At 41.2% G+C, this 27,453-nt stretch overlaps 2 protein-coding genes and 1 long non-coding RNA gene across 3 annotated transcripts in view; 2 read left to right on the top strand and 1 right to left on the bottom strand.

Annotated features, from left to right (window-relative positions):
• MTNR1B (melatonin receptor 1B) overlaps nt 1-27,453 on the top strand; it is a 142,412-nt gene that overhangs the window by 22,046 nt on the left and 92,913 nt on the right. The gene's annotated exons all lie outside the window — the stretch shown is intronic.
• On the top strand, nt 17,451-18,873 carry LOC142490591 (uncharacterized). The gene is made up of 2 exons (XM_075593005.1): nt 17,451-17,512; nt 17,876-18,873. The coding sequence occupies exons 1-2, from the start codon at nt 17,464-17,466 to the stop codon at nt 18,871-18,873; spliced, it is 1,047 nt and encodes a 348-aa protein (XP_075449120.1). The 5' UTR covers nt 17,451-17,463.
• Nucleotides 23,767-24,563, bottom strand: LOC142490352 (uncharacterized). The gene is made up of 3 exons (XR_012800036.1): nt 24,404-24,563; nt 24,222-24,294; nt 23,767-23,834 (listed from the first exon to the last, which is right to left on the bottom strand). It is a non-coding gene; the product is annotated as an uncharacterized LOC142490352 (long non-coding RNA).

The following is a 27,453-nucleotide window of genomic DNA, read 5'->3' as shown; positions in this document are numbered from 1 at the left end:
CTGTGCTAGGGGGGAGAATGCTAAAAAGGTTGGAGGAGATTTTAAACTAGGATGGAGGGCGGAGGGGAATGAAACAGATAATGAACTACTGTAAATGGAATAGAGGAAGATACATGGGGGTATGGAGGTAGAATGGAGGCAAGTGCGAGTTTGACAAGCAGTGAGACACCATAGTAAATACAGATAATACTAGAAAACGTCTAAAGACTAAACCAAGTGGGCGCAGAAAGGAAGGAGCAGATAAGATAATAGTACAGGCTGAAAAAAACTAAAATGCATGCTTGCTAATGCAAGAAGCCTGATAGATAAAACGGGGGAGGTTGAATTAATAGCTACAAGGGAGCAGTATGATATCATAGGCATTACTGAAACATGGTGGGATGAAACTCATGACTGGGCAGTTAATTTAGACGTTTATTCCCTTTTTCGGAAGGATTGAACAAATAGAAGGGGAGGTGGAATATGTTTATATGTTAAACCGGGTCTAAAACCTATTATAAGGGAAGATGTTTATGAAGGGAATTATGAAAATGTAGAGACTTTGTGGATAGAAATTAGCAGTGGAGGTAAAAGTATAAAGAAAATGTTTGTGGGAATATGCTATAAACCACCAAATATCTGTGAGATTGAGGAAGCTAAAATACTTTTGAAAATAGAGAAGGCATCAAAACTGGGTCATGTTTGCATAATGGGGGATTTTAATTATCCAGACATAGACTGGGGAAAGGAGATTAGCAGTACAACAAAAGGAAACAGGTTTTTGGGGGTGCTTAAAGACAATTATATGACCCAAATTATTGAGGAACCAACCAGGAGAGGGGCAGTACTGGATTTGGTCATATCAAACAATGTAGAAGTAATAACAATATTCAAGTCCTGGAACCTTTGGGTAACAGTGATCATAACATGGTCTCTTTTGAAATAAATTATCAAAAAACAGAATACTTGGGTTCAACAAAGACCTTAAACTTTAGAAAGGCAGATTTTAATAAACTGAGGTCTAATCTACAAGTTATACATTGGGGTGATGTTTTTGCAGGGAAAAATGTAGAAGATAAATGGGCAGTCTTTAAAACATTGTTAGAAAAGCACACTTATCAGTGTATACCCTTGGGTAATAAGTATAAAAGAAATAAGTCAAAACCAATGTGGCTAAATAAACAGGTAGGGGAGGAAATGGACAAGAAGAGGAAGGCGTTTAGATTCTTTAAGTCAGAAGGAACGGAGACATTGTATCAGAATTATAAGGAATGTAACAAAAATTGCAAAAGGGCAATCAAATTAGCAAAAATGGTTAATGAAAAAAGGATTGCAGTAGAAAGTAAGGTCAACCCTAAAAAGTTCTTTAAGTACCTTAATAACAAAAAAATGAGAAAAGAAAATATAGGAAAATACAGTGTGAGATGAGTAGGCAGATTATTGGAGATGAGGAAAAAGAAGAGGTACTGTATTAAACAAATTCTTTGCCTCTGTGTTTACCAGGGAGGAATCAAGTTCAATAGTAGTGCCGCAGGAGGAAGCCACAACCTCCATATTAATGAACAATTGGTTAACTGAGGAAAAAGTTCATAAGCGACTTGAAAAAATTAAAGTAAATAAGGCACCTGCCCCGATGGCATACATCCAAGAGTTCTCAAGGAGTTAAGCTCAGTAATAGCCAAACCATTATATTTAATATTCAGGGACTCCATTTCCACAGGCTCGGTACCACAAGATTGGCGTAAAGCAGATGTGGTGCCTATATTTAAAACGGGAGCTAGACCACAACAGGGGAATTACAGACCTGTAAGCCTGACTTCAATAGTGGGGAAACTACTTGAAGATTTAATACGGGATAATATTCAGGAATAACTAATGGAAAACAAAATTATTAGTAATAGTCAGCATGGATTTATGAAAAATAGATCATGCCAAACTAACTTTATTTGTTTCTTTGAGGAGGTAAGTAGGAATTTAGACCAGGGTTATACAGTTGATGTGGTCGCCTTAGATTTTGCAAAGGCTTTTGATACGGTTTCACACAAGAGGTTGGTGTACAAAATAAAGCAAATTGGACTCAGTAATAATATATGCACCTGGATTGAAAACTGGTTAAAGGACAGACAACAGAGGGTTGTCATAAATGGAACTTTTTCAGGTTGGGCTAAAGTCGTGAGTGAAGTACCTCAGGGATCGGTACTGGGACCCCTGCTTTTTAACTTGTTTATTAACGACCTTGAGGTTGGCATCGAGAGCAAAGTCTCCATCTTTGCTGATGATACTAAATTGTGTAAGGTAATAGAATCAGAGCAGGATGTAATTTCTCTTCAGAAGAACTTGGAGAGACTGGAAATGTGGGCAGGTAAATGGCAGATGAGGTTTAATACAGATAAATGTAAAGTTATGCATTTGAGATGCAAGAATAAAAGGTGAATTACAAATTAAATGGGGATAAATTGGGGGAATCCTTGATGGTGATCAAAAAGATAAAGAAAAGCTCCCTATACGCCGCACTAGAGATCACCTAAATCTATGTTAAAACTTAATATTTATTAATAAACAATTAAAATGTGTTTACTGCAGCAATAATGTGAACCAAAGTGATTAAAATGATTGAAATAAAAACGGAGAGGTTAGCTGTATACCTAATAGAAACTGACAGTGTAGATCAAAACCACTATAGTCAATTAGAGTGTCCCACAACTATATAATTATACTAGAGGTGGTAGTGGTTTGGCTACAATACTGTGTCATATGAAAACTACTCCTAGATGGTAGTGATGGGTGTAACCTGAATAGATGTGTACGCTCGGTTTGCCAGGTAAATACTGTAGTGAATCAGGTATACATACACATTTGTGCCAGACCGTCAGGTTCAAAATCTAGTGAGCCTGTGGGTCTGTCATGGTGAACAATAGCAGTTGATGCAAGATCACAAAGTATGTGTCTTGTACTGTGAACCATGAACCATGCAATGATTAAGGAGTAGTCAGAGTGTTGTGCTTCCTAATGAAGTCTCTGAAACACTCTGAGAGGAATTAGGCAACAGACCTCTCCGATATGGCCAGCGTACTAGGTGGTAACGCTTAGCTCGCCCTACATATGTTTCACCTGTAGTGGCTTCATCGGGGGCAAAGACAGAGTGATTCCCTTACTTATTTATACACTTTATTATTACCCTATTGGTTAATTAGTTTCAGACTCTGATTGGTCCTCAGATTAAATGTATCCCACCTATACTTCAGAAGCAGGGAGGAAGAGGCACTGATTGGCCATGTCAAGTCACATGGCCAGTCACATATCTGTGTACTTCTAGTCATGTGTGCCAAAAATTCCTCTTACACTGGTGGCTGGGAGTTGCGTCGCGTCATCAGCGCGCGACATCCCATAATTTCGGCAAACTGCTGCGTGTTAATGTCACTCGCTCTATACTGGCAATGTCCACTGCAAAATGAGCTGTCACGGCATATTATCATGGGACTACAATGTATCCCTTGGTTGTTGTGATGTAGGTGATTGCTGCCCGTGATGTCTCCAGCCTATTGGTGGAAAGTTGCGTCGCGTCATCAATGCGCGACGTCACCATCAATGGTGTTTACATTACAATCGAGGTTTCTTCCCACGTTGTTATGTGTGTGGTTGCCGTAGCTACCTACGATGCTCTGTCCTGATTGGTCAGAGGTTCCGTCGCGTCATCGAGGCCAGATTTCAGTTACAACTTTGAAGCTAGATGCCACTGCAATCGATATGCTATATGGTCAAGTCAGTACATTTAGAGAGTTGTAAATCGTTAGCATTTTAACCCACATATTAGCAGTATAGTGTAGTGGGGTGGTAAATGTTGTTATGATGGTGCTTCATAATGCTCCACTCTCTGGCTAATAAATATGTCCGATTAGAAAGGGAGGGCTACTAGTCTGCACTCATATACACTATACATTTCATGTCAGTGTTTTACTTGCCAATAAATTAGTATAGCGTAATTGTGTATTTCTTAGTGACTATTTGTGTGTGTGACATCAGTTAGAGCTATTTTTATTTATTTATAAAAAACCTTTTAATGGCGTTTGCTATTCATTAAGTATGAAGTGTGGGGATATGTGTTCCAAGGGAATAATGATTAATGCAGAGGTGAATTAATAAAAGCGGTCAGGGTTGTATCTCATTATGATCGGTGTCACAAACGAATAAATAAATGAGTCGAAAAAGGGGGGGGGGGGGAATGAAAAAGTCAGATCTGTATTTAAAGGAAGGGGGTGAAGAGGAAACCCTCATTCAGACCTGTTGGGGATAAGGTGGATAGTTGGTATATCCACCGGGACTCTTGTTGTAAAAGAGTTTTGTCCCAATCTCCTCCTCTCATATTGGTTTTGAGGCAAAAAATGCCTTGAAAGCTTAAGGAGTTAATGTCCCCCCCCATGGTGTCCCCGTACGTGGCATGATACCGGGGTATCCAGCACATTCCTAATCGACCCAAAGTGTTCCAATATACGTCTACGGAACTGGCGACCCGTCTTGCCTACATATTGCATCCCGCATTTGCAAGTGATGAGGTAAACTACATGTGTACTCTTACAGTTTATAAAACTTTTTATTTGGAATTTTTTGTTATTATAGGTACTTTGGAAGTTTTTACTGGTATTGATATATGTACACGCTTTGCATGTTCCACATTTGTAGGTACCCGTTGTTTTTTGTGGAAGCCACGTTTGGAATTGTGGCTTATTTTGGAAATGGCTGTGGACTAATGAGTCCTTTAAGTTTTTTGATCTTTTTGGCACCATTGTTGGATATGGTTTAAGCACTTCACAAAGATCTTTATCCTCCAGGAGGATATGCCAGTATTTCCTGTAGATGGATTTGATCTTGCTCCATTGGGCACTGTAGGTACCTATGTATCTGATTGTTTTATCCATGACCAGTTCCCTTTTTGAGTACAATAGTTTTTCCCTGTTGACTTGTTCTGCATTTTTGTAGGCTTTTTTGACGTATGTTTTACTATAGCCTCTATTCAGGAATTTTTCCTTCATAGTTTCCGCTTGCCGATGGAAGTCTGCAGAGTTAGAGCAATTCCTCCTAATACGGAGGAACTGGCCCGTCGGGATACCTTTGATTAATGAGGCCGGGTGGTGACTGTCTGCCCTTAAATAGCTGTTTGTTGCTGTTTTTTTTGCGTGTGATACCGTATTTATTGTTCCATCATGATTGATGGAGATTTTTAAATCCAAGAAAACCAGAGTTTCTTCACTGATCTCAGATGTTAAGCGTAGATTATGACTATTCGTGTTTAGAGTTTTCACGAAGGTGTTAAATAGTTGTTTGCTACCCTTCCATAATATCAGAATATCATCTATATAGCGAATCCACATAGTGATATTATCCGTGAAAATGGTCATGTTCTCATTAAACACACTGTTTTCTTCCCACCAACCCAGGTACAGGTTAGCATATGTTGGGGCACATGTTGTGCCCATTGCAGTTCCCTGTACCTGGAGATAGAGTTTATTGTTGAATGTGAAGTGGTTGTGTGTTAGGACAAAAGATAGGAGATCACATACAAACTCGTTATGCTTTAGATATCTGGTGCCCCGAGTGGAAAGGAAAGAGGCTACTGCCTTTAAACCTACTGGATGCTGGATGCTGGTATATAGTGACTCGACATCCATACTGCATAAAACTGTGTTTGCATCCACTGTAATTCCTTCTAGGCGTTTCAAGACATCACGAGTATCCTGTACATGTGAAGGCAGAGATTTAACAAAAGTTCTCAGTACTTTGTCCACATAGGTACTTGGGCCCTCAGTGAGATTCCCAATGCCCGATACAATTGGGCGGCCCGGTGGATGTGTGGAGTTTTTGTGCACCTTTGGTAGACTATAAAAGGTTGCTGTTTTGGGGAATGGGTTATACATGAATTTATGTTCTTGTTTAGAGATTACTTTACTGCAGTTTTTGTTCCTACATCACACAGGTTATAATATTTAGGTTTCCCTCCTTTCACATCAGTATAGTGCAAGGTGCACACCTTATGACCTTTTGGTCATTCCACCCCCCCTTTGTAGAATCCTTGATGGAGAAGAATCTAGGAGTGCTTGTAGGCAGCAGGCTTGGCAATAGTGCCCAAAGTAATGCAGTAGCTGCAAAGGCAAACAAAATCTTATCTTGCATCAAACGGGCAATGGATGGAAGGGAAGTAAACATAATTATGCCCCTTTGCAAAGCATTAGTAAGACTATACCTTGAATATGGAGTACAATTTTGGCACCAATCCTAAGAAAATACATTATGGAACTAGAGAGTGCAGAGAAGAGCCACCAAATTAATAAAGGGGATGAGCAATCTAACTTATGAGGAGACTAGCTAAATTAGATTTATTTACATTAGAAAAGAGGCGTCTAAGAGGGGATATGATAACTATATACAAATATATTCGGGGACACTACAAGGAGCTTTCAAAAGAACTATTCATCCCAAGGGCAGTACAAAGGACTCAGGGGCATCCCTTAAGGTTGGAGGAAAGCAACAAAGGAAAGTGTTCTTTACAGTAAGGGCAGTTAAAATGTGGAAATCATTACCCATGGAGACTGTGATGGCAGATACAATAGATTTATTAAAAAACAGGTTGGACATATTTTTAGAAAGGAAAGGTATACAGGGATATACCAAATAAGTATACATGGGAAGGATGTTGATCCAGGGATTAATCCGATCCAATTCTTGGAGTCAGGAAGGAATTTATTTTCCCTTATGAGATATCATTGGATGATGTGACTCTGGGGTTTTGTTTGCCTTCCTCTGGATCAATAAGTATAGATATAGGATAAAATATCTGTTGTCTAAATTTAGCATAGGTTGAACTTGATGGACGGAAGTCTTTTTTCAACCTCATCTACTATGTAACTATGTAATCAATAACTCATTGTTATTTGTCATTAACCATTTTTCCTCAAGTTAACCATTTTATTTCTGAATATGGTACTGGCTTGATTCGACGTTGTTTTAATATTTGCTAGGGGCACAGAGAGACATGGAGAGATGGGAGACATAATGGGGGGAGGAGGAGAGACATGGAGAGGTGGGAGACATATTGGGGGGAGGGGGAGAGAGACACTGGGGGAAGGTGAAAGAGAAAGACACTGGGGGAAGGTGAGAGAAATGCAGTTCTGTAGCTGCAATTTCTCCTACAGCCATTAGGTGGCGCTGTATTGCACAGCTCATGCAGCATGTGACAGAGAGACATGGAGAGGTGGGAGAAAGAGAGACATGGAGAGGTAGGAGAAAGGGAGACATGGGGAGATGGGAGACATATTGGGGGGAAAAGAGAGAAAGAGAGAAATGGAGAGGTGGGAGAAAGAGAGACTTGGGGAGGTGGAAGACATATTGGGGGGAGGGAGAGAGAAAGAGAGAAATGGAGAGGTGGGAGACATATTTGGAGTAGGGGGAGAGAGAGACATGGAGAGGTGGGAGACATATTGCGGGGAGGGGAAGAGAGAGACATGGAGAGGTGGGAGACATATTGGGGGGATGGGGAGAGAGAGACATGGAGAGGTGGGAGACATATTGGGGGGAGGGGGAGAGAGACACTAGGGGAAGGTGAGAGAGAAAGACACTGAGGGAAGGTGTGTGAGAGAGAGAGAGACACTGGGAGGATGTGAGAGAGACACTGGCGGAAGGTGAGAGAGACACACTGGGGGAAGGTGAGAGAGAAAGATACTGGGGAAAGCAAATGGGAGAAGGAAAAAAGGGAGAAGGGGAAAAAATGGGGAGGGGGAGGGAAGGGAGGTAGCAAAGAGGTGATGAGTGCCCCCTCAAATGGATTGCCTTTGTGCACCAGAAAAAAAATATTACCAGATGCCAGCAAACAATAAAATAAACAGTGATCCAATACTAGTATACTGCCTGCGTGCACGCCTGCAGCCCAAGCGATTTGTGAACTTGGCTACGGAGATTGTAGACGCGTGGCAGGGGCGTTACAAAGCTGGTTCGTCCTCATTGGCTGAACCAGCTCACATGCGCTGACGTCATGTGATTTTGATTACAACAGGCATAGGGGGCCCAAGAAATTTTATGGATGAAAAGGGGGGTTCGGCATAAAAAGTTTGCTCACCACTGATTTACATTATTTTTAATGGGCATGAAAAAAAAATAATATATAACACAGTGAATATTCAATACATGCCCCCCACATAGTTGTAAGAAAGGAGAGTGCCGTAGAACATCCATATGGGGAGGCAGAACTTACACGAAACTAGATTTATTGCGCATTCCATTTCTGCTAATTAGGATAAAGATTTACCCATCTCAGTTTGTTGGGATATAGCATCTTTATAAACAGATAAAGCTAGTCTAGGGTAGCAAATGGTGCACCCATCTGAAGGAACTCAAGTATCAATGCAACCGACAGCATCAAAATGATAAAGTTCTGGCCAGGTGAAAAGGTACCAATGTGCCAATTCACAGTAGTAAATTAAAATTATATTGGTCACCTGTTTTGGTCGATTCTGGGATTGTCTCAACGTGGAATACACAAACCAGTAACTGGCATAGAATCATTATTAAGGAATAGCTTATGGTAACAATTACAGCTATTTTATTTATTGGGTAAAGACAATGTGAAATACACTAAGTTCTTCTGTAAACCAACACTATGAATCCTTAATAGTTTTCCAAATGAATAATAATCTACAGATAAAGGATTTATGTTATTTTTTTGTCTTTGGATGCTTCTCCTCCCGTTAGGAGAGTAAATAAGACAGCCGAAAGTAAGTCTTCTTTTATTGCAGGAGTGGCCAACTCTAGTCCTCAAGGGCTACCAACAGGTCAGGTTTTCAGGATATCCTTGCTTCAGTATGTCCAAAAATCCATATAGGAAACCAGGAGGGATAAAATCAAAAACAAAAAATTATTTAATAATCTCAACTAACTCATCTAAGTAACAAAAATCTTTATAAATTTTAAATATATAACAAAATCATTTAAAGAGAAAGTACTGGAGTATGTTCTATGCTCATTTTGTGAGTGCAGTTATGTGCATATAATTATATAGTGTGTACGCAGTCAGTATAATTACTCCCGCTCCACAGCTGAACAGGACTGGTAAATAATAGCTATATATTATTATCCATAGTAGATGGTCATACACAGTATTCAGGTAAGTAAACCTAGTATCTTCTATAGAGGATATTAAACCCTTATACAGAGGCAGCTAAATAGACCAAATGGACAGACCTGTTATATGACCGTCACATGACAAACACCAGTGAACTCGTCGCAGACTTGGTGAAAAAATGCACCCTCAGTATTTGGTTAATACCATCCAGCAACGTATCAAAACACCTTATTGCAAATGTCTTGACTCCATAATACAAATATATGAGGTGTGTGTGGTTCACAAGGGTCGCCTCGAAGTAATACAACCGTTCAGCTACAGTGCGGCAACATGCGAATCAGTCCTGCCCTGCATACTCCATCTCCTACTCCGAAACTGAAAGTACGTGCGTCGCCCGAAACGGTTGTATTACTTCGAGGCGACCCTTGTGACCCACAAACACCTCATTTATTTGTATTACGGAGTCAAGACATTTGCAATAAGGTGTTTTGATACGTTGCTGGATGGTACAGCTAAACCCCGTTATAACGCGCCTCGTTATACCGCGATTCGGTTATACGCGGTTTTCCCGTGGCTCCCGTTTAAAAAAAAAAATATTTTTTTTTTTTGCACACTGCACACACTGCACACACTGCACACACTGCTCACACTCACTGCACACACACTGCTCATTGCTCACACTGCCACACTGCACACACACTGCTCATTGCACACACTGCACACACACTGCTCATTGCTCACACTGCACACACTGACACACTGCACACACACTGCTCATTGCTCACACACTCCTCATTGCTCACACTGCACACACTGACACACTGCACACACACTGCTCATTGCTCACACTGCACACACTGACACACTGCACACACACTGCTCATTGCTCACACTGCACACACTGACACTGCACACACACTGTACACTGCACACACACTCTTCATTGCTCACACTGACACACTGCACACACACTGCACACTGCACACAATTATTATATAGAAATAAACAGACAACTGCACTTTAACAGATGTATTTTGCCTGTACAACGTCTTGTGACTTTTGTTTGACAAAGTTAAGGGGGTGGGAAGTCATTGTGCTGTGGGGGGGTGGGGGGGTGGCGGGGCCCTGCGCTGCAGCTACGGCGGGCCCTGTACTGCGGCGGGGGGGGGGGGGGTTAGCGGTCTGTGTGTGTGAGTGCGAGTGCCTGTCTGTGTGTGTGTGTGAGTGCGTGAGTGCCTGCATGTGTGTGCGCGCGTGTGTGTGAGTGCCTGTGTGTGTGTGTGTGTGTGTGTATGTGTGTATGTGTGTATGTATGAGTGCTCCAGCCCGAGTCCGTGGAGGGAGGAGGGGGGAGAGTAGCGGGTCCCTCCTGCAGCCAGTGGAGGGAGTGGGGGGAGAGTAGCAGCTCCCTCCTGCAGCCAGTGGAGGGAGTGGGGGGAGAGTAGCAGCTCCCTCCTGCAGTCCGGGGAGGGGGGGGAGAGTAGCAGCTCCCTCCTGCAGTCCGGGGAGGGGGGGGAGAGTAGCGGGTCCCTCCTGCAGCCCGTGGAGGGAGGGGGGGGGAGAGTAGCAGCTCCCTCCTGCAGTCCGTGGAGGGGGGGGGGAGAGTAGCGGGTCCCTCCGCTCAAGCCACGCCCCCCCTCCCTTTCAAACCTCCCACCTCCCGCTCACCTCCCGCTCCGGCTTTTACACTTACTTACACACACACACTCAGACACTTACACACACTCACAGACACTCACACACACTTAGACACTCACAGACACTTACACACACTCACACCCACATACACACACCCATATACACACACACACTTTCTCTCCCATATATACATACACACACACTCTCTCACTCTACACAGACGGGGGGTGGGGTCGGAGCAGAGGAAAGGCCGCGACCAGCACCACCACCCGCTCCCCCCCTCCTCCCGCGCAGGCAGCGGGAGCACCGGGGACAGCGGTGGGGAGAAGAAACCCCCCGCTACCACCTCCATGCAGGCAGCGGGAGCACCGGGCACGTGGAGGGATCTGAGGTAAGTGGCGACCTGAGGGACATCCCCGCTCCCATCTCCTGCCCCGCGGCCTGTCCCGCGGTGACAGGGGGAAGCGGGGACAGGAGGGACATCCCCGCTCCCATCTCATGCCCCGCGGCCTGTCCCGCGGTGACAGGGGGAAGCGGGGACAGGAGGGACATCCCCGCTCCCATCTCCTGCCCCGCGGGCTGTCCCGCGGTGACAGGGGGAAGCGGGGAGCGGAGTGACATGCCCGCTCCCATCTCCTGTCCCGCGGGATGAATATGCGCTAAAGCGGCGGCCATTTATTTTTTTCGCGGCCCCGTTAGTAACGCGGTGGTCTCGGGGTGGACCCCGAGACCCGCGTTATAACGGGGTTTAGCTGTATTAACCAAATACTGAGGGTGCATTTTTTCGCCAAGTCTGCGACGAGTTCACTGGTGTTTGTCATGTGACGGTCATATAACAGTGCTGTCCATTTGGTCTATTTAGCGGCCTCTGTATAAGGGTTTAATATCCTCTATAGAAGATACTAGGTTTACTTACCTGAATACTGTGTATGACCATCTACTATGGATAATAATATATAGCTACTATTTACCAGTCCTGTTCAGCTGTGGAGCGGGAGTAATTATACTGACTGCGTACACACTATATAATTATATGCACATAACTGCACTCACAATATGAGCATATAACATACTCCAGTACTTTCTCTTTTAATGATTTTATTATATATTTAAAATTTATAAAGATTTTTGTTACTTAGATGAGTTAGTTGAGATTATTAAATAATTTTTTGTTTTTGATTTTATCCCTCCTGGTTTCCTATATGGATTTTTGGACATACTCCTTGAAATAATGTTTTGATGATTGGGCTAATGTGCAATTTAGTGCGAACTCTTTGTGTGATCACTCTTGATCATTTGTTTGCCATTATGTTTCGTTCCCCATGCACCGCCGTGTGTAATGCTATACAATATGAATATTAAGGTTGAGCAGTGACAATCACCCTCCTATGTTATCCTTGCTTCAGCACAGGTGGCTCAATCAGAGGTTCAGTCACGACTGCGTCACTGATTGAGCCACCTATGCTGAAGCAGGGATATCCTTAAAAACGGACCTTTTGCTGACCCTTGAGGACTGGAGTTGGTCACTCCTATCGTGGTCTAATCGTAAGCCTTTTTTTATAGAGTAGCACATATTTTGAAATAAAAATATAAAGCACCCAAGCCCTTCACCAACACCATCATCTTCAGAAGAGCACACACTGTTGGGCAATGTCACATCACGTTATCATCAATATCAAGATTGTGTGGCCCTGGCAGTGGTACTGAGGGGAAATCTTAGGCTCAGAAACAGCAACACACAGTACAGTTGGTCCTCACTTATCCGATGGAATTAAACAACATTGAGGAAGATGGAATTTTGAGGAAGATGGGGAGTAGGTGCAGCAGAAATAGCTAAATCAGAGGAGAAAGTGGGACAAAACACCTTCTAGAATGCTGCTTCAGTCAGCAGCTGCAGCAACAGCAGCAGCAAAATGTAACCCTCTCTCAAGTCCAGCAGCCCCCTCTAGGTCTTTAAGTCAGAGCACAAGGTCTCACCCTGTTTCTTCAACTCTTCAGTGTGAGGATAAGGGGGCACTACCCTGATGTTTGTGCCATGAGTCAGGGGAAAGCAGGCATTCATTTTGGTACCTCTGCACTTATAAGGCACATAACCTATCATTAAATTGTCCTCACTTGATTGGTCTGTCTTTGTTTGGCACTAATTGGTCTGTGTGTCCTTAAATAAGTATTCCAAGCTCACTCTGCCTGTAAGCATCTAGTTCCAAATGCCGCTGGTTTTTTAAGCGTAAGTTTTAAACAAGCAGGAGTTTGAATACAGAAGGAGATGGACACGCCATTATCAAAAGCATTTACACCTGCTACAATGATTGGTGTCATACAGTGCAATGGATGCCAGGCAGTAGTTTTCTGTAAAACACTCTAGAAATTCAGGTACTTTCCCATCTGTAGCCACTTCTGTGTTGCAGGAAGAGATTCCTAGGCTAGTCAGAAAAATGGGATCCCAGAAAATGAGACAACTCCACTTGGGGGATTCCATTGTAAGAGGTGTAAAATTTGGGAGCCAGTAGTTAGGGAAAGAGAGAGGTAAAGTGCCTACCTGGAGCTACAACTCAGAGGAATAGGAGGCAGATTCTGGGAATTAAGGCAGAATGGCGAGAGGGAGAGGTAGATGTCATTATCCAGCTTGGTACTAATGACCAAGTTAGGGTAAGCATTTAAGGCAGTTAGAAACAATTCTTATGCAGGCAACATCTTCAGTGGCTTTTTGCAGAGGGCTTGTTAGTACATAGGAATGGGGAAGTCAGGATTCTTCGCACCAGAGATTTTAATGCATAGTCGAAAAATAGTGGGAAGAGGAGGTATTAGGATCTGGACATATGTACACTTACTGTACATAGTAGGTGAGGTTGAAAAAAGACATGTCCATCGAGATCAACCTATGACGAGATGACAGGTTTTGACTGTCATGACTGTCGAGATGACAGGTTTTGTTGTTTCTCAACTCCAATGAGAAGAATATAGTTTTGAGTGGGGAAAACCATGCTAGAAAAATCCATTTTCTAGACCTCTGTCTTTATATTGAAGATAATGAAATTATAAAATCAAACTTTTTTTTCAAATCTGTAGATATCAACTCATAGTGTACAGTGGCGGCCGCCTTTAATCTCCTGCGGCCGTTTCCCCGCGATTTTTCCGTCACTTTCGGTGCCGCGGGCGCTTTCAATGTTAAGCGCCATTAGCGCTGAACGGGAAATGCGGCTGACGCGCGGCCAAGTCCGTTAGAAACGGAAAACATCCCCGAATTTTTACGGGGATGTTGGAGGTTTAAAGGGGCCGCGGCTGTACCTTAATCAAAAAGTAATCATTCTAGTAAATGGCTTGATAACATACTGTATCATATGGGCAGTTTCCCTGAATGAGAAGAAACTGCTAAAAAAAATGAACATTTGGTGGCACAATCTAATATCTTAATGCCGAGATTTTTAGAGAAGGATATGATCCTACTGTTGTACAGTACAATCAGTTTTTGATAAAAGATGAAAGTTATCACTTAGGTCCCTTTAAACACCAAGGGCCTCATGCAGTAAGCGACGATTATGTGAAATCGGCAAGCTTATCGATTAGTCATGTTATTGGCGTCTTTCCCTCTCCGTATGCAGTAAGTGCCGAATACATTCAAAATCAACCAGAAAACAAATCCGCCCACTCTCACGATGATGAGCCGATCACACACAGGTGTATCGGCGTGCGTGGCGGGGTGCTGTTAGGTTGCACAATCACAAATCTTGCTGAATCAGGCGAAACAAGCATGTTTTTGATTGCGCGCCATATTTAAAGGCAACGTGTACTGCTAATCATTCTCTGTGTTGTTGGGAGTGAGAGAGAGAGAGAGACGCACAGAGCTGGACGATTGAAGATTTGCATATTGACTGAGAGACTTGTTGTGTATTGGGTGAGCTTTGTCCTTTGTTGTTTTGTTTACATCTTTGTCTTGTTTTATATGTGGAAGTGGGTCGTGTGATTGCCTGTACATTTCTTGTCTGTTTTTTGTGAGTGCTGGAAGTATGCCCGCAAAGCGTGGGAAGAGTGATGCTGGTGGGAGTGGGAGTGCTACTCGTGCGAGTACGCGTCGGAGTGAACGTTCTGTTCAGGGGAGTGATGTTGCTGGTGCACCGAGTGGTGTTGCTGGGAGTGGGAGTGCTGTTGTTGGGAGTGGGAGTGCTGGTGCTGCGAGTGGTGTTGCTGGGAGTGGGAGTGCTGTTGTTGGGAGTGGGAGTGCTGTTGTTGGGAGTGGGAGTGCTGTTGCTGTGAGTGGGAGTGCTGGTGCTGGGAGTGGGAGTGCTGTTGCTGTGAGTGGGAGTGCTGGTGCTGGGAGTGCTGGTGCTAGGAGTGTGAGTGCTGGTGCTAGGAGTGTGAGTGCTGGTGCTAGGAGTGGGAGTGCTGGTGCTAGGAGTGGGAGTGCTGGTGCTGGGAGTGCTGCTGGTGGCGCAGTTGCTGATGGGGTGTCTGGTGGTGGCGTGCTTGCTGGTGGCCAGCTTTTGGAGGCTCTTCCATTGGAAGAAGGAGAGTCCAGTCAGCACCAGCCAAGCTCTGACCCTAAACCTGCTCGGAAAAAACGTGTGGAGAAGCCACGTAATCCTCGCTTCAATGACCAGGAAAATAGGGCTCTTGTCACTGGCATTCTGGAGCACTATGACAGTCTCTATGGACATTTAGTAGGTAAGTGTAACTTTACATTTATTATTCAAATACATGTGATCCTAGGTCATCTGAGTTTTGTTCATATGCAAATATGGGTACACAATATCTTTCTATGTTCATTAGTGTGGAAACACAGCTTTTTATCATGCCTTACAAGGACAAATAAACACAGCCGGTCAATTTGCCAGAACTGCATACAATATGAATGCAACCTTGCTTACATGTATAGGTTTAGTAGTGAATGCTCATGTGCTGCACATATTACACATAAAACAGCATGTTTGCTATCTCTTGGAACAGCTAGCAGTGTAGGAAACTGGTGCTTATATTATTATTAATTTACCTCATATCTTTTATATGTTTTTCAAGGGCGGACAAGTGCAGCAAGCAAAAAAGAAATGTGGGACACAATAGTCATTGGTGTCAATGCCTGTGGGAATAGTGTCAGGGACAAGTATCATTGTCGGAAAAGATTTGATGATATTAGGTCCAAATTGAAAAAGAAAATACAAGACCAACGCGTGCATGCTACTGGCACTGGAGGTGGGCCCACACCACAACGTCTCATATTGACTCCATTGGAGGAGCTGCTTCGGCCAAAATTACTTACCGTCGTCGTGGAAGGCTTGGCTGGTGACCGTGACATTGGAATTTATCCGTCACAATTTCCAGCAGGTGATAAATATTACTGTACTAGGCGTGTCGTTGCTTACAGTTATTTTGCATATTTACACTGCTTTTTATACTGTCTTCACAATATAAGCATACCTGCATCTATATATGTATATGTCTGATTCTGTATATATATATCTCAAAATAGACATATATGTAGTAGTCCTACTAAAAGCAGTAACTAATATAGCACGTGCCATTGCGTGCTCATTTACATGTGAATTCCCAAAATGCATAGCTGCAGTGGAAGCAATTGATGGTGGGCGAAGATGGGGAACAACAGGGTAGTACACGTGTAACACATGTTCATGAGAAATTATTAGTAGCTACAGGTACAGAACAGAAATATGTATCATATTATTGTGTATTTTATTGATTTTACTCCGACAAACATGACATTACTGCCTATTTTAAGCATGCATCAAAGAAATTGCATGTAACGGCCTACAAACATCACTGGCACTAACACATCTATAGTTGCTTATGAAAAGGTCCATTTTTGCTTTATGTCATATACAGACAGCATAATGAGGCACACGTATCATATGTTATGTCATTGTTTTCATAACTTAAACACTGCAGATGACTACTTAGCTCATCTACCATTGTGTTAAAGCAGCTGCAATTAATATCTCATCACAGCATACACTTCAACAGAGGGGGTGGGGTTCAGCACACACACTAATTACAGCCTCATTTCACGGTCAACTTAGTTCACACCATTTGCACCTGTTTCAAGTCATTGAAAGGTGTGGCTGATTAGGCTTTTTGGGGAAGGGAATACCTTTCTTACAACCTGAATAGCACAACTGAAGTTAATCACACTCATTTGAAAGCTTAACTCTAGCTACTAAATGCCCCAACAACTCATTACTTATCAAAGCGTACGTCACACATTAGTTCACTCATATCTATAGTTGAACTACTATCAAAGACACATTATCACACACTGCATGTGTTGTCTTGTTGAGTCACAGCCACATTCAGGTGTGCCACATCTTCGATTAATGTACCACACATATCCTCTACCAAAAACAACACTTTTTGCAATATGACCACCTTCATGATAACCATTGTGAATGGTCATCTCATGATAGTTATGTACATTATGATACTGATATCACTACACAACATATGATTTTTATGTACTCATTTAATCTATTTATCCTCACGCATTACTGCAGAAACATAGTATGTTGTATGTTAGGGAACTCAAAAATTCTAAGTACACAGGCATGTACAGTGTTATTACAACTATTTATGTTCACTTTCACACACATTTTCGGTTAAGGAACTGATGTTGTTAGTTAATCATAAATACAGAACATACAATAAGTGTTTGTTCAATATTTACACATGTAAATGTAAAACTTATGTTATTGTTATATATAGTTGCCCCTGGAGGACATGTGTCACCTGAGATGGAACAAGTGTCTTCACCTGGGTCAGCCAGCTCAACACTACTAGAAGGTGAGTGTATCATTTGCTGGCCATATAATATGTGCTCTTCTATATGTTATGTTGTCATGTGCATTATTTGTTTTGCACATCTTCTTTAAATAGGATTACTTAGTGTCAGTGAAAATTAAGTGTAAGGCAACATGTATTGTGTTAGTGATGTTAATTATCATGTAGGACTTCTGAGTTTAGAGCAACTTTTCATTCATTCATATTTCATACTGAGTCCAAACATTATTCGTAAGTCAAGGTAGTTTTTAATGAGGTTATAAAACGTATGCTAACATGTTAGGTGTTACTTAGGACACAGTACAATTACATAGTAACACAGCATACATTAACATGCCATTTAATAATGTGTACATTTCTTTTTAGAACATCATGGTGATGAGGATGATGAGTATGATGAGGATGACGCCACAGAAGAGACTGAAATACAATCATGTGACCATGAAGAGGTGCCAATAGAAACTGTTGTACCGCCAAATCGTCCATCAACTTCCACATACGATGCAATTGTAGCTTCAGAGGGAAAAATAGTGGACGCAGAAAATCGTCGCCATTCAGACATGATGACAGTGCTGGAAAGGATGATTGGACTGCAGGAAGAAACAGTATCACAATTGGCACATCTCCACAGAGTCTTCATTGAAGTGCCTAAACAGTTGCAAAAAATCAACACCTCATTCGAAGCATTAGTTGTTCAGCAAACACAAGCTAATTACTGGAGAATGACTAATGTACCACAATTCAACACCTCCCAGCCAGGATCTGTTCATGCAGGTCAGTTTTCACCACATTCATCTGATATTCATTCACCAGGCCCAAATGTTACCGGTCAAGTAGCAGACATTGCTGTGCAGGTTCCTGATGACATCCTACCGCTGCCATCTGTACAAATTCAGCAGCAGACACCTACAAAGGAGGCGACAAAAACAAAACAAGACACACATGAAACAGACCAACCATCACTTGTGCAGTGTCTACCAACTTGCTCACATGTGTCACTGGGCACAAGCCCTGTCCGTGAACAGTCACTACCCAAAAGCCCTGTAGGTGAGTCGCTGCCCAAAAGCCCTGTAGGTGAATCGCTGCCCAAAAGCCCTGTAGGTGAATCGCTGCCCAAAAGCCCTGTAGGTGAATCACTGCCCAAAAGCCCTGTAGGTGAGTCACTGGCCACAAGCCCTGTAGGTGAGTCACTGGCCACAAGCCCCGTAGGTGAACAGTCACTGGCCACAAGCCCTGCCCGTGAAGTGCCAGAGGCCACTCAAAGTGGCTCTGTTGTGCCTAAAGTTGGTGGCAAAAGAAAAAGGAAAATTCAAGAGACAACAAGCAGGCCTGTTACTCGCTCGCAAAAGGAACAAAAAAAATAAATGTTATAATTCAGAAAATATGTCTTTGGCCTTGTTTTGTTGACTTCAGATTATCTAATTACTATTGTATGTATGCTGAAGACTGTGTTGTTTCCAAACTTTCAACTATGTTCTTGTACACGTGAAGTTTTGGAAATGTTAACACTCATAATTAATTGTGTTATAAATATTTATGTTGTAATCGTCTGTTCAGTAATGGTCCACCAGGAGCCAGTTGCTAAGTTTAGAGAAGCTGCCATTGACTTTGCAGCAAAACATTGCATTTGGGTGTGTTAATTGATGTAAGAATTGCATATGCATATTAGTCACATGCAATTATTAAAACACCTAAGTAAGTGCAAACATCTTTCTTGTACGTGTACAGCAGGATTATGTGTAAATTATTACTTACCTTTGCCTTGCTTGGCCATTGTAATTTTGTCCTTTAATCAGTTGTGTGTTCGTTTCTATAACATCTCAGAATGTATAATAATATATACACACACACACACACACACACACACACACACACACACACACACACACACACACACACACACACACACACACTGAGTGAGTGTGAGTGTGAGTGTGTGAGTGTGTATATATATATATATATATGTGTATATATATGTGTATATATATGTGTATATATATGTGTATATATATATGTGTATATATATGTGTATATATATGTGTATATATGTGTGTATATATATATATATATATATATATATATATATATATATATATATAGTACTATATAAACTGGTATACACAAACTAATACACTTCATGCTTCCTTGTGAAAGCACACTATTTTAATAATACAGGCCTAATGTTTGAGAAATATCCTAAGTATGAGACTCTAACAGTATTGTGCTTAAACAAATGTTTATTACTTAATTCAATCATGTTTCTCACCATTTAAATAGGTTTCATACAAGGTATACTTAATGCCATCAATGTTGTGTGTACTCCTGCAATATAAAAAAAAAAAAAATATTATATATAAATATATATATATTTTTATAAGAGATATATTTATATATATATATATATATATATATATATATATATATATATATATATATATATATATATATATATATATATATATATATACACACGTATTTAAACTCATGCAGACAGGGAGTTAACCAGACTTTCACATACACACAGAAATGTAAGCGGGGAAAAAACATTTCTTTTTGCAGGTGTGTTTTTACTGATATGCCTGGCTAAGAAATATTTTCACACACTGGTCTTTGTTAGTTTTCAAAAAAACACTATGTGAACGCATTCACAGTCTAGGGATGTTTTTCACAAACGAGATAAAAGAAGGAGAAATGTTTCTCCCACAGTCCCATATCACGAACCACAACTGTTAACCCAATTAGACAAACAAATCCAATTGGCGTTTGAAATAAGGAGTCAAAGTAGTTACTTTTGTTGACCTTGACAAGGAAAAACAGGAGTTTGTTAGCCATTCAGCACATTCATTTTGATGAGCAAATAACACAGACCTGCACACAGCTTTTGTGCTACTCAGACATGGCTGATGAATTCGTTAACAATATTAATCCCCTTTTAGGGTATAAGTACATGATCTGTGAAGCCATCTTGAACAGTCGCGGACAGAAAGCAAGCACACGCCAAATCGATGATTTCATTCGAGCAAAATATCCTTATTACCAAGACCGTAAGCATGCACGGAATTTTAATTCCTCAATAAGATTCACTTTATCAAGTAATGACTTTTTTGAACGTGACCAGGATAAGCTACAACACACCTATGGTTTCTGGAAGATTGCCCCGGAAAAACAATTTATCCTGAAAGACGGCACTTATATTGTCGTGAAAGGCATATTTATTCCTAATGGCAATAGCAATGTATCCGCTACTACTGATCCGTTTGAATCGATACGTGCTGCAATATCTGCAGCCTCCATTCCTGAAACCCACATTGTACAAGAACAAAAGTACTATGATTATGTACCAAGCCTTTCAGCTGAAATTGCATTGGAATGGGAACCGGAAGAAATGAACCTACCTCCCGACCAATTATTTGAAGAAAGCAGTGGCGATTCCTATGAGCGCATCCTGGAGGAGATATGTGCCATACTGGATTCAGCGGTTGGGTTAAGCGTGGATGAAAATGGCTTGCATTTCTGGAGCGACCAGTTGCAGCCAGGCGAAGAGTTAATTCTAGAAGAATGGTAAATATAACAATCGTTATGCGTTGACTCTGCGTTTAAATTTTTTTTTTTTTTGTAACCACCATTTTCACTTTCAATGCGTGGATACAGCGTAACATTGCAGACTGCATAACATGTAGCGATCACAAACAAATTGTTTCCTAATACAATATAGTAGGACCTGAAAGAGTAGTACACATTGCTGACGGAATAAATATACGTACTTTCCTATCCCTTTAAACATATTAGCAACATTTTACCATTACTCTAACACATACCTGTTTTGTTATCATGCAACATCTACAACATTGAAAACCGGGTCCACCACGTATGACGTGGGACCCTTGTCATGGGCCAAGGCGTCCTTAAAAAGGATTAGTGATGTAAGTCCCGCCCCCAAGCGACGTGCGCGCCTCAAAGCCTATTGGCTGTCATGTTTTGTTATAGTAACGGTAACTGCAGTGTGTGATGCGTGCGGCTCAGTGTTTGTAGGCGTACCCTGGGCGTTAGCCGAATGTTAATTGAGTGGGAGGAGTGTTAGCGTGCGTTTCACGCTGGCTTAACATGACGTCACACGTATTGCATTTGCGCATTGTGTTATCGGCCGTGCTTTCTGTTCAAACACGTCTGTTTAAAAAGAATACAGATGTACTCGTTTAGAACGAATGTAGTTTCGTCTTCATTGTATTTGAAATAAAGATGTTATGTTTACTGGTATTTTCAACATGTATTGAACGCACAACGTACGCTTTGTTTTGCGCATGCGCTAACAGTTAGTGGAGCCAAGCGTGAAGTGCGTGCGCACACAAAGATGTGCGCGCACATCTTTCAGTATACAGGCAACGTTCACTTCTTATACATAGTTATGCCTGCTACAAATTTAAAGAAACATTACATACTGATGAACAGTTTTACTTCTAACATATAAGTGAGTGACGTGTGTATCTACACAATCATATAGAGCTGCGTAACGCGTTGTCACGGATGCATATCTAGTAAGGTGCCATCTTTGACCATCATGTGTTTGCTGTATTTCAGAGATGTCGGGGAAGATACAATCGGATCAATGTATGATTTCAGAAGAGTCTACCTTTATATGAGATGATTGTGAGGAGGAGCCACCGACTACTATACTACATATGGAACTAATTTTATATTGCTTGCAGCGCTTATTAACAAACAATTAAAAATGTGATACCCTTATGCCTATATTGCATAAGCACTTAATTAACATAATGATGTTGCAAAAGAGTGCCTCATGAATTTTTATTGAGTGTTCTTTAATGACTACTAACATTTTATGACATGGTGTGTTTTATATATAACAACCATTCCCACTCTGCTAACACATTTGTGTATTCTAATATGTAATGGAACGTATGACTGTCGAAACTATGTAACAATAATAATAATAATATGAGCATGTTCATGTATAGGGCTGCTAGTTGTACGCAGCGATTTACAGACACATGTTTCAGCCTGAGGTCCCTGGCCCGTGGAACGTACAAATGTTTTTTTGCCGCATGAGGCACAGGGAGATAAAGTGACTTGGCCAAGGTCACAAGGAGCCCACACCGGGAATTGAACCAGACTCCCCTGCTTCAAACTATCAGTGCCAGTGTGTGTCTTTACTCAGTGAGCCACTCCTTCTCCCAATGTAAAGGACACTTACAACCAAGTAGCCATTTATTTTTAAAATCTCTTGTTACATGGGTATGTAGATAAAATGGTTTGGGACTGTAGCAAATAATGTTAGTGGCCAGATGTTATGGTCCCCTCCAATGCATGATGTTCTGAATATGACATCACCATCATGTTATGAAGTACGTTTCTGTGTATATTTCATTAACCTAACTAACTATAGTTTACTGTGTTTATTAATCGTTTAGAAATACATAGTATAGTCAATATGATGATATAAGCTACCATAATAAAGCTGGTGTTATCATTTGTCGGTGTTATACATGGATCCTACACCAATTGATAGAGACACAAACAGTTGTCTTAAAAAGTGTGTCTATGCTAGTGATGAATGTGCTCCCGTAAGTAAACAAATAAGTACAGTTATCCCCTTTTCTCCAACCACCTCTATATTACATTAATGGAAATTATAAGGAAACCTACATAAAATGTGATGAAATGTGAGTAATCATTTTGTAATACAATGCACATGAAAGCTCAAGAGTAGCTAAATGCATATACATGATACAGAAAGTACATATATGTAACATTTGTGTTTAAACCAATATGTTGGGTTTTTAGTTCCAATAATTATAGGAAGATTGAGGTAGCCACATCTTATGAGAGATGTCAGCAAATATACATACCATGATCAGTCATACTGGAGATATACCTATAATGCAAAGGAACAATATATAAATTGCAAACATTGACATGCCATCTTCAGTACCGTAAACAACACAGCAAAGTGTGTATTTGGTGTTAAATGTACAACACCATGTATATTTCATGACATTCAAAATGTAAATCAGCCTGGTGTACACATCATATGGATGTACATGTTACACTGCACCAATAACATTGTATGTAAGCATACTAGAAGCATGAATGATTATGGGCATAATATGTGTTTTGTCTTAGCATAAGGAATAACACAATGCTAAAATATTATTGCTTTGTTACCCAAGTTGTATTCACATACACACAACTAAAGTACAATTGAAGAGGGATTATATAACCTGTGCAACAATAACATACCGGTGCCACATCCCTTTGTGCACACAGCAGAGAAAAGAAAGGTGTGCAACCCATATTCATCTGTGTCCTAACAGAAGGTTATATAAAGAAACATTATTGTTAATATAACATAATTAAACTATAAAAGTAGTACTAGGAACATATGAGTTTGTACTTACAAGAAAAAAATGAATTGATGAGATTCTGTCGTGTCTGGCCACCACTGGCTGTTTGTTCATTTTCAGCAGCTACATGGGTGGGATGCTCGTCTACCAAAGCCTCAGCTAGGTCTGACTGTACATTGTGCCTGAGTGCAACATTGTGCAAAATGCAACAGGCAAGGATAATATCAGACACTTTTTGAGGCTTGTATAGAAGAGCCCCACCAGTTCTGTCCAGACACCTAAACCTGGTCTTGAGTAGGCCAAATGTCCTCTCTATAACAGATCTTGTAGATATATGGGCTGCATTGTACCTGTCCTCTGCTTCAGTTTGAGGGTTTAGCACCGGAGTCAAGAGCCACGGCCTAATTCCGTATCCTGAGTCACCTATAATGAATGGAGCACACATAAGCTGACATTAGTGATCAAATTGTACAATGCCAACATTCCTAAATCAACATGTGTTTTGTGTTAGAACATGTAAATATGTACTCACCCAGCAGCCAACCAGGTTCAAAATGTCCCTCTTCGAACGCATGGAAGACTGAAGAGTTCCTCAGGATAGAGGAATCGTGACTGGAACCAGGGAACTTGGGTACCACATGCATTATCCTCATCGTGGCATCACATACCACCTGTACATTGAGTGAATGGTAGTGCTTCCGATTGCGGTACACATGCTCACTCTGACTAGGTGCAATCAAAGCAACATGTGTGCAATCGATTGCACCCAGCACACATGGTATCCCTGCTATATTATAAAAGCCAGTCCTGACTTCCAGCCACTCTGTCGCCTCTGTAGGAAAATGAATATAATTCCTAGCGCGTCTATTGAGTGCATAGAGAAACTGGGTCAAGGCCCGCGAGAATGTAGATTGCGAGACCCCGCCCACTATGCCCACAGTTGTCTGGTATGACGCGGAAGCAAGATAATGTAATGAGCACAGCATTTTAACAAGCCCAGGGACTGCACGACCTCTGGCTGTGAAAAAATCTAAATCCCCCCTTATCTCCTGATAAAGAGCTAAGATTGCTGCTGAACTCAAACGATAGCGACTTACAATCTCCTCCTCACTCATCCCATCTAACAGGGTTCTCTCCCTGTACAGACGCGGACGAGGCACAAGTTGTCTCCTCTGTCTTCTCCTCTGATCTCCTGTCCCTCTACCTGTCCCTCGGCCTGTCCCTCTCCCTGTCCCTGTCGTATCCGCGTCACTGTCACTGTCCCTCGGTGTGTCCCTCCCTTGCCCTATATGATTGTCTTCATCATCAAGCATGTCATAGAAAAGAATGTTCCTCCGTCTCCTAAACATTCGCAACATTTTGAAATGAGTAGCTGTGAATGAGCAGGTAATGTGCGTCCTTTAAATAGGTATGTGATGATGTCAGGTGACATAGTAAAATGCAAGGTGTTACATTAACATAATAAAGTACTTCTGTGGCAAGCTGTGTGCACTTGTTGTTCTAAGTATTTGTTGTGTGTATTCTGCAGGGAATGATGATATTTGGCAATGATGTGACGTGAAGCTTTGTACAAAGATTGCTTGCAAATAAATAGTTGCATGTGCAATGCATGTAACACTTGTGAACGCAAGAGTCAGTCATGTAATGAGACAAAAAGGCTGAGATTGACGTGGGAAAAGTTTTGTGTAACATGTGTAATTATCCATGTTATTGTGACATGTTGGCAACAATGAATAGTCGTGTGCATATGCATGCATTTGTGTAAGGAGGATAGTTGGTATAGAATGAGTTTACAAGGTGTCCCAATGATGAATTACTGTACATGTGTGTATAAGTTAGGTTGAAGTGCTTGTAATGCAACGGTTACAATGTAAACATGCAATGTGATTGAGCGTCCAATAAGTGACGTCATGAAAATAGGGAGGACCCAAAAGTATATGTAAACATGAGAAGACAGATGTACATGAACGTTTAAAGATGCGTGTCACATTACAAGCATTGTGTAATGTAAAGGAAGATGAATATACTGTGTATGAGTGACATGTGTGACATGTGTGACATCATGTAAATAATTGTCGCTGAGTTGAGTAAAATGTGTGATATGATGTGAGGTTCTCCTTTAAGAGTGTAGTATAGTATTTTCCCTTGCCACATCATCACATGATGAGTAATGTGACCCGCAAATGCTGAAAACATGTAAAAGTCGAATGTTATGCAAATAAGACACATCAGCTGTGACACAATGCAGGGAATGCCCCCACACTGTAATGCAAATCCCCCTTGTATTGTGAGCAATGAAACGTAAACAGTACTATACTGTTATACGTCCCCGCTCCATTGACTTCCATTGATGTACAGAAGATGTTTTTTTTCTCAGCCTTAGCGATCGTTCTCCCGTCCAAACTGCCAACTTTAGTTGGCGGGAGAAATCGGCCATAACATCTCAATTTCGTAGTGCCGATCAGCCCCGATAAGCTGTTTTTTTTTGTTGAATCCAGCCGATTTAAAAAAGTGGCGATCAGTGTCGAAAACAGGCTTATCGGCAGGCGACTGGCCATAACCAAATTATCGGCTCCGAAACCTGGCGATATGAAGCACTTATCGGCGCTTACTGAATCTCAAACCCAATTTTGGCTATAACATGGCCATATTTCCCTTATCAACGCTTACTGCATGAGGCCCCAAGGCTAGAACCAAAGATCTAGATACATCTCAAAGGCCATTCTTTGTAACCAAACACTGTAAACACTCAAGAGGACTCCCAAATTAGGAAAATTGTTACAAATGGGCTCTATTTTTAACGGTAATTTGGCGGACAAACCAAAAGTGGTTTCTTTTTAAATGCTCAATATTAAGAATATTCTTGCTACTAGTGCTCTTAAGGGGCCCGTTACTAACCTATAGGGTAGCAATTTTCTGCAGAGGCAAGTGGGTAACTTTTCCTGTGGACATTGTGTAATGTGTAATACATGGCATGTGATAAGCTGATTAAAGCAGCGACCACTGGTCAAGAATTTTAAGTTTCAAGTTTTATAAACTATCCTTCCAATTTTGTGGTGTACATGATCACTTGCCCATGCGGGTCGCAGTATATTGGTAAATCCAATAGGACTCTAAAAACATACATGGGTGCGTATATTAATGGCATTAAGAATGCTAAGCGCCTTATCAATTAAGGTAAAAGGGTACACGGTTTAGCAATACATTTTCTTGACCACCATTTAGGTAATACGGATGGTCTGTGGTTCAGGGGCCTTGAAGTTGTACCTAAAGACCCTAGAGGAGACAATAGAGACCTCAAATTATTGCAGACAGAACCATTTAAAAATTTTACATTCCAAAACCAAAACCCTCAGGGTCTTAATTAAATGCTTGATTTGGTTCCTTTATTTAAATGATGGTCAATGCTTTTTCTATTTTAATACTATTTGTACTACTGTATGTTTGTTGTGCTGCCTTATGCCTTTTGTGTTTTATATTATTAATGTTATGTTTAATTATTTCTTGTTTTTATTTATACACTTATTTATATTTATTATTATTAGTATTATTAATTTATTTAGGATTTACCATTATTCATTA

This window comes from Ascaphus truei, chromosome 3 (assembly GCF_040206685.1).
Source record: "Ascaphus truei isolate aAscTru1 chromosome 3, aAscTru1.hap1, whole genome shotgun sequence".
Taxonomy (NCBI): domain Eukaryota; kingdom Metazoa; phylum Chordata; class Amphibia; order Anura; family Ascaphidae; genus Ascaphus; species Ascaphus truei.
The sequence above is the reverse complement of the archived record's forward strand: the minus strand, read 5'-3'. Positions and strand labels throughout refer to the sequence as shown.